This window comes from Rhinopithecus bieti, unplaced genomic scaffold, assembly GCF_001698545.2.
Source record: "Rhinopithecus bieti isolate Rb0 unplaced genomic scaffold, ASM169854v2 scaffold_15283, whole genome shotgun sequence".
In the NCBI taxonomy this organism is placed as follows: Eukaryota; Metazoa; Chordata; class Mammalia; order Primates; family Cercopithecidae; genus Rhinopithecus; species Rhinopithecus bieti.
In genome coordinates this window covers 123,162-131,116 of record NW_016808172.1, presented here as the reverse complement: position 1 = coordinate 131,116, position 7,955 = coordinate 123,162, and the positions used below count along the sequence as shown (strand labels likewise).

General features: G+C 63.6%; 1 protein-coding gene across 2 annotated transcripts; it reads right to left on the bottom strand.

Moving 5' to 3' along the window:
* FSTL3 (follistatin like 3) lies at positions 1-7,912 on the bottom strand. 2 transcript variants are annotated; one of them, XM_017885678.1, is made up of 5 exons: positions 7,748-7,912; positions 6,322-6,507; positions 3,226-3,441; positions 1,703-1,930; positions 1-1,615 (listed from the first exon to the last, which is right to left on the bottom strand). In XM_017885678.1, exons 1-5 carry the CDS (start codon positions 7,848-7,850, stop codon positions 1,557-1,559), a joined length of 792 nt encoding a protein of 263 aa, XP_017741167.1. In that variant the 5' UTR covers positions 7,851-7,912; the 3' UTR covers positions 1-1,556. The 2 variants fall into 2 exon arrangements, with proteins under 2 accessions (XP_017741167.1, XP_017741166.1); XM_017885677.1 differs by having other exon boundaries at positions 1-1,930.
* Positions 7,913-7,955: the final 43 nt, after the last annotated feature.

The window sequence follows — 7,955 nt, the reverse complement described above, 5'->3', positions numbered from 1 at the left end:
ATGGCTTCTTTGAGTCTTTATTTCTTTGGTGAGGCAGGGCCCCAGGGTGGGGAGGGCTGCCTGGTTGAGGCTCCCGTAGACCCACCAGCCGAGGGGCACTTTTCTGGGCACCACAGGTAAGGCACTGCCTGAGGGCTGGAGGAGGCTGGAGGAGGATGCCCAAGCTCCCGGCACTCCTCACCCCAGACCGGGGAAGCTGGATTTCCTCTACGTTGTCCCCTCCCCATAGCTGGTCTGAGGCTCTGGTTTACACGCAGGCACAGGTAGGCAATTCTGAGCGACAACCCAGATGGAGGGGAGGAAAACTGGCCCAAGACCAGCACCTGGCTGGTGTCGCCAGCTCCGGCTGTGCTGGTGGGTGAGGCAGGTCTGGCATGTAGCCGGGGCGGGCTATATGTAGGGGGGACCGAGGAGCCCCGGGTGTGAATTCTACTGTGGAGGCAGCAGGCACCTAGTGGTGCCACTGGGACACCCAGCTCCAGGACTCCAGATGCCACACATGTGTGAGTCTTGGCGTCTACACCCCCCTCGGGGCCAGTGGGTGGGCGGGGGTCCGTGGTCCCTGCCGGAGTTCCCCCAACATGGACTGGGCTCCGCTGGACACAGTGCCCTGCTCTGAGCTGCCGCTGGCTGCTCCACGTCTGAGACCATGTGATGGCGCCTCATGAACTGACGTGGACGGCAGCAGGGGAGGCGCTGGGCCGTTCTGTGGCTGAGCACTGCCCGTGTCAGGAGGACAGGCCGTGCCCTTTCCCATGGGTCACACTGGGCATTTCTCAATGGCCTTCGCAGGACGGGAAGGGGCATACAGAGGCAGTGGGGAAGCTGGAGTTCTTGGGCTGGCAGGGAACAGTGGCAGCCTTCTTGGCCTTCATGAAGGGCCTGGCTTGCTGGACTGAAGTCAGTGTTCTGAGGTCCCCACACGCACTCAGACTAGACCCTCCGTGCACACCCAGGCTAGACCCTCTGTATTCACCCAGGCTAGACCCTCCGTGCACACCCAGGCTAGACCCTCCGTGCACACCCAGGCTAGACCCTCTGTACACACCCAGGCTAGACCCTCTGTATTCACCCAGGCTAGACCCTCCGTACACACCCAGGCTAGACCTCCTCTGCTCCTCCTGGCCTGAGCCCAAGGCCCCTGTTCTAGGACGCTTGGGGCTGAGAAAAGCAGTCATGCCTCTTCAGGAATTACCAACAGGGAATGCCCAGCCGTCTTAATGGTAGCAATAATTAACAGGTTTATCCCCAAAGGAGCAGAAGTGTGGAGTCCTCCCCAGCAATAGGTCTTAGGGTAGGGGCTGGGGCTTCTTAGAGAAGGGCCCTAAATCAGGCGCTCAGTGTCCGGAATGCAGCCTATCCCACCCACCAGCCAGCCCCCAGGCCTCCCTTCCTCAGTCCTTCCAGGATATCGTCAGGGGGGTTCTGGGATCCCCAAGTGGTCCGAATCCAGGCCCTAGGGAATGTCCGTGGGATATAAATTAGACTCTGCTGTGGCAATAAATAACGGGGTGGGGGGCGGCCTCGGGCACCAGGCCCAGGCCTGTCCTGCAGGCTCACACGAAGTTCTCTTCCTCTTCCTCCGACTCACCATCTGGCGGCTCCTCAGGGGTGCCTGCAAGGGTGGATAAGAGCATTGAGAGCAGGACAGTGGGTTCTCCGGCCCCCAGGACAGGCCTGTGTCCTCGCCCTGCGTTTGCACCTGCGCAGCTGCCCGCGTGGCGCACACCGATGGAGCGGCCCAGGAAGCAGGTGGCCTGGCGCAGGTGGCACAAGGAGATGTAGGTGATGTTGTTGTTGCCGCAAAGCTCCTGGCCGGGGCTGGAGGGCACAGGGCAGGGTGCCGCCCGACACACCACGCAGTGGGCGCTGCCCGTCTGGTCCACGACGCACGACTGTGGCTGCGGGCACACCACGCGCTCACAGGACCCTGCAGGCCGGGTGCCAGGGACAGTTCAGAAGACATCTCGCTGAGAACCCCGCAGGGCTCTTGGCCCCAAGACCTGCCCTTAACCCCCAAGTTGAGAAAACCCTCTGGTAGGACACAAGCCCCGGCACCTCCCCGTGAGCCCCCCTCTTCATCCCACCCGTTGAGCTCCACCCACAAGCTCTGCCCCTCCAATTGTACCCAGGAGCCACACCCCTTCCAGGAGCCCCGCCCCTTATGTTACCCACAAGTTCCACCCCCTAAAGCTCCCACAAGCCCTGCCCCCGATTGTACCCAGGAGTCACTCCCCTTCCAGAAGCCCCACCCCTTACATTAGCCATAAGCCCCACCCCCTTACCACCACAAAGCCCCGCCCACAATCAGGCTCCACCCAGAAACCCTGCTCCTCCCACGAGCCTCGCCCCTTGTTACCCTGAAGTCCAACCCCCCATAGAACTCACAAGCCCTGCCCCTTCGATTCTACCCAGGAGTCTCTCCCCTTCCAGAAGCCCCACCTCTTGCTTTAGCCATAAGCCCCACCCTCTTACCACCCACAAAGCCCCGCCCCTCCACGAGCTCCGCCAACACCTCAGGCTCCACCCACAATCCTTGCCCCTCCCATTGTACCCAGGAGCCACACCTCCTCGTAAGCCCCCAACCCTTGTTACCCAAAGCCCTGCCCCTCCGCGACTGCGGGGCCGCCCACCCCAAGCACCACCCACAAATCCCCGCCCATCTCCACCCAGAAACCACGCCCCAGTCAAGAGCCCCGCCCCTTCCATGACCCAAAGTTTCACCCCCTGGTTCCATCATGCCCCTCTGGTTACACCCACAAGCCCCTCGCTGAGTCACACTCCCGCTCTGACCATGCCACGTACGTCTCGCCCAATGTGAGCCCCAGAGGCCCACTACTTTCCAAGTCCCAACCCTACAAAAGACCCCACCCCGTAATACCCCCTCGGAAGTGTAAACGCGCCCTTAATTAGGCCCCACCGCGACCCACGTGACATATACTGGGCTGGAGGCCCCGCCCCTACGCACTGCGGCAGCGGCCCCGCCCCTCCAGCAGGCCCCGCCCCCGGAGGCCGGGCCGTCACGCAGGCCTCGTCCTCACGCATTGCAGCAGCAGCCCCGTAACGTGACGCTCAGGTCCGGGTGGCCCCGCCCCAGGCCCCGCCCCCACGTACTGCGCCAGCAGCCTCTATACATGACGCGCAGGTCTGGTAGGTCCCGCCCCGCCCAGGAACGCCCCGCCCCTCCACGGACCCCGCCCCTCCACAGACCCCGCCCCCACGTACTGCGGCAGCGGCCCTGGTACATGACGCGCAGGTCCGGGTGGCCGCGGCAGCGCACGGCTCGCAGCTCGCACTCGTCGCGGTAGGTGGCGCCGTCTGAGCCGCAGACCTGCAGCCGCGCCGGGAGCCCAGAGCAGTTGGGCGCGCACTCGCAGCGCGGGCGGCCCCCCAGCATGCGGCACTCCTTGCCCGGGCCGCACTCCACGCCGTCGCACGAATCTGCGGACACAGGACACGCGCGTGGGGCCGGGCACGGGAGGTTCCCGGGCGTGGGGCCGCGCGAAGGCCTCGGGGCCCCTCCCTGCGCCCCCTCTGCAGGGCGGAGGCGAGGGCGCCGTCCCAGGTCAGGGTCAGTCGGAGTCGGGGCGTTCGGGTTCCCAAGGGCAGGGCTCTGGGTCGGGGCGCGGGACCGGTGGGGCTGGGGGCGGGGACTGGGCTCGGTGCGCGCAGGCCGCGGGGTCTCTGCCCGGAATCGGGGTCCGGCGGAGCTACGCAGCCTCGGGCCGCTCCTCCTTGTAGCTGGCTGACGTCTGCCCCCGATGCACGCGCTTCTCTGGGAAGGCCGAAGGGGCCCCAGCTGCGTCAGCCTGGGGTGTTCCGCCTTTGCCAGGCGCGAGTCTGGGGCTGCCAGAATCTTTCCCCAGGAGGCATCGGGGAGGGCGGGGCGCTGGACGCCCCTCCTGGCCTGGGGAGCGATTCCAGGGGAGGGGGCCGCCCACAGCCCTAGGCCTCTGAACCAGGAGTTGCCACGCAGCCCCACTGCTCAGGCAGGGATACTGAGGTCCTGCTAGGGAAACTCTCTCTGGGGTCCACGCCCCCGCTTTTTTTTTTTTTTTTTTTTTGAGACGGAGTCTTGCTCTGTCACCCAGGTTGGAGTGCAGTGGCCGGATCTCCGCTCACTGCAAGCTCCGCCTCCCGGGTTTACGCCATTCTCCTGCCTCAGCCTCCCGAGTAGCTGGGACTACAGGCGCCCACCACCTCGCCCGGCTAGTTTTTTGTATTTTTTTTTAGTAGAGACGAGGTTTCACCGGGTTAGCCAGGATGGTCTCAATCTCCTGACCTCGTGATCCGCCCGTCTCGGCCTCCCAAAGTGCTGGGATTACAGGCTTGAGCCACCGCGCCCGGCCCTCGCCCCCGCTTTTAATGTGATGTTCATCGCCACCTAGGCTCATTGCATGCTCCCAAGTCATCATTTTACAGATGGGGAAACTGAGGCCGGGTCGCAGCTATGAGTGCAGGGGGCCCAAGCACCTCAGCTTGAAAGCTGCAGCCAGGACCCAGATGACCGATCCCCTTTCTGTTGTCTGTGGGTCTGGTGGGGCTTCTGAACACAGCTGTGGTTTATGTGTCAGCCTCAGTTTCTCTGTGTGTAAAGTGGGGCTGGGCTGACGGGGGACCCCACTTACAAGGCAGTCAGGCACTCCTTAGAGGATGGCCAGCGCCCCCCACGCAGCCCTGCAGGGCATGTGGGCCGCACCTGGGCAGCCCCCGCACAGCAGCTCACAGGCACATCTGGAAATGCTTGGCCAGGATGGCTTTCATGCAAGCGAGAACGGAAGGGGGCCTGAGATCCCATCCCCAGGGCCAGATGAAATTGGGGGTGGGGGGTCCTGGGCCGTCTCATGCCCAGGCCAGGCACTTTTTGAAGTCTGTCCTTCTCCCAGAAGCCAGAGGGGGGTCTGGAGGGAGCCAGGGGTATGTGGCAGTGAGTTCAGGACCACCCAGTCAGGCTGATCTGGGATTAATCACATCTCAGAGGCTAAGAGAGTTCCTCGGCCTGGACTTCGGGTCTGCACCCCTCAGCTCCAGCCTCCCCCTGGCTCCTCTGACTGACCCCACCCACCAGGACCTAATCTCAAGCGATGTTCTCTCCTGATCCCCTCTCCCATACCGGCTCCATCTGGCAGACTCCTAGACATCCCCCAACACCCCAGCTGTAATGCCCACCTCCTTCAAGTTGTGCCCCAACAGGCCAGGCATGGTAGCTCATGCCTGTAATCCCAGCACTTTGGGAGGCCAAGGCTGGCAGATCACTTGAGGTCAGGAGTTTGAGACCAGCCTGGCCAATGTGATGAAACCCATCTCTACCAAAAATATAAAAATTAGCCAGGCGTGGTGGTGCACACCTATAGTCCCAGCCACTGGGGAGGCTGAGGAAAGAGAATCGCTTGAACCCAGGAGGCTGAGGCCGAGGTTGCAGTAAGCCAAGATCGCACCACTGCACTCCAGCCTGGGTGACAGAGCAAGGCTCCGTCTTAAAAAAAAAATCGTCCTCCAGTGTGGAGAGTATATCTTAACTCATCCATTCTTTCTGTGCCACCCAAGAGCCCCTCGTTTGATGAGGGAGGCATTGTCTCCGAAGAGGGTCCCGAGTGGCCGGGCGCGGTGGCTCACGCCTGTAATCCAGCACTTTGGGAGGCCGAGGCAGGCGGATCACCTGAGGTCGGGAGTTCGAGACCAGCCTGACCAACATGGAGAAACCTCGTCTCTACTAAAAATACAAAAAATTAGCCTGGTGTGGTGGCGCACGCCTATAATCCCAGCTACTAGGGAGGCTGAGGCAGGAGAATCGCTTGAACCTGGGGGGTGGAGGTTGCAGTGAGCCGAGATCGTGCCATTTTACTCCAGCCTAGGCAACAAGAATGAAACTCCATCTCAAAAAAAAAAAACAGGGTCCCAAGGCAAATGCTTGTTAAACATGCAGCTGTAACCCTACCACAGACCCTGGAGTCTGCAGTGAAGGTCCCTGGTGTAGACATTTGGGGTCACAGGCCAGAATGGCAAACCCACTTTCCCAGGAGCTAGGTATAAGCCAGACATTTATCGACCAGGTGGGAAGAGCCACCCAGGCAGACAGCTCAGCCCCAGCAAAGGCTGGAGCCACGTGGGGAGTCCTCAGAGCCCCTTCCTGCGTCCTAAGCTGCAAGAGGCTGAAGCCTGGGAACTGGGAAGTACCCCCAGTCCCTCTCTGAGGCCAGGATCCCCTCTGCAACCCCTGTGACAGGCTCAGTCCCACATGTTTGGCCCTCGACCACCATGACTGTTTTTGGCTGGTCCCGAGCTGAGATGCCTGCCCTGCTTCTAGCCTGGGGGTCTCACCTTTGCAGGGAAGGCAGTGGACAAGGCCCAAGAAGCCAAGGAGGTTGATCTTGTTCCCCGGGTGAGTGAGGTTGGACCAGGCGGTGTCAATGTTGCCGGAGGCACAGCACTCGGCCCGGGTGACGTTAGTCCGGAGCACCAGGCTGCAGGTGGCCTCCTGGCCCTGCTGGAGCCAACAAACACCACCTGCGGGCCACGGGACGGGGTGCTCTCCTGGGCCACTCCTGACACCCAGCTTCTGGCCCACCCACAGATGCATGCAGGTGGTGCTCAGTAGTTACGCACGGGATGATCTACCCCAACCCAGGAAGAGGGGCAGAAAACCATATGGGTGTCCCCACCCTGGCTCCGCGTCCCTGGAGCTGCCTCCTCCCCTCTAGCTCTGTGCCGCCTCTACACCCTCACCCATCCCAGGAGGTCCCCCCTCGTTCCCTCCGAGCCCCCAGGCCGGGGGTGGCACCCCGCCCAACCCGTCAAACACCACCCAACGCCAGGCACTGGGCAGGTCAGGGTCAGCGGGCCCTGGAACCGCTTCTCCTGCCTCTGCCCTCTGTCTAGACAGCACCCGAGGGCGAGGGCACGTGGAGCCCCGCGCCTGGCAGCCCCCCCACCGCCTGGCCCGCCTCTTACTCACTCCAACTTGGGAACATTCCCCTTGCATGAGCTCACTGTCTCCCCAGGGACGTGGCCTTCGGGGAGGGGGCTCTGCTCTCCCTTTGGCGCGGGGCTGGGGTGGGGTGGGGCTGCAGGGATGGGGGGTGGGGAGCCAGAGAGCCCCAGTTTCTTCCCCGTCCCTGGGGGCAGGACCGGCCACAGTCCCCTTCCCAGAGCACTCGCTGGTTCACAGACACTGCCAGGGACCAGCTTGGGGAGCGCAGCACCTTGGCACCCATCATAGGGGAAACTGAGGCCAGGAGTGGGGCCGTCTCCTGCCTAGCGCCTCCCGGCAAGTCCCAGGTGTGAGTCTCCATGCCTGGTCTACCCAGGACCCGGGGAAGCTCTCAGCCCCAGCTGGAGGGCCTGGCTCCAGACACCCAGCGCTGCCTCTCAGGGCACCAGGACCGACCCAGACGGTCGCGGCTAGAACCCTGGCTTTGCCGCCTACAGTCTGTGTGACGCTGAGCCTCAGTTTCCCCATCTGGAAGACGGAGATGAAGAGAGCTCCGGCAGTAGAGGGATGGCACGGGTTCTGGGAGGGGAGAGGTAGACACTAAGCGCTCAATAAATGTCAGCGGTCATTGTGATTAGGAACCTCTGCTCTGCTGACCTCCTGGTGACCCCCCTTCAGACCCTCCCGGCTCCAGCTTGCGCTGGACACCGCCCTCGCCCCCACCGCCGCCGCGCCCCCCGACGTCTCCCCGGCCGCATTCCGGGCAGCCCCACGTGGGTGGCCCGCCCCGCCCGCCCCTCTGGCCTCTCCACTCACCGGGCGCGGGGTCCCCCGAGCCCATGGAGCCCACGAAGCCCACGGCCCAAGCCAGGGCCCCCCAGGGCAGAGGCCAGAATGGCCCTGGCGTCCCGGGACGCATGGCGAACGCAGAGACGGCAGCGGCACCGACTTCCCAGCGCGCGGCCGGCGCTCCCTATAAAGGTCCCGCGGGCCGCGGGCGGGGCGGGGCACGGGGCGGGGCGCG

What these genes read in the sequence shown, in the direction of transcription:
- FSTL3 (XM_017885677.1), bottom strand. Translation starts at nt 7,850, where the DNA reads ATGCGTCCCGGGACGCCAGGGCCATTCTGGCCTCTGCCCTGGGGGGCC. An exon ending in CCACTGCCTTCCCTGCAAAG is followed by an intron (nt 3,442 to 6,321) that starts GTGAGACCCCCA and finishes CTGTGTCCGCAG; the next exon opens with ATTCGTGCGACGGCGTGGAG. An exon ending in GTACCAGGGCCGCTGCCGCA is followed by an intron (nt 1,931 to 3,225) that starts GTACGTGGGGGC and finishes CCCGGCCTGCAG; the next exon opens with GGTCCTGTGAGCGCGTGGTG.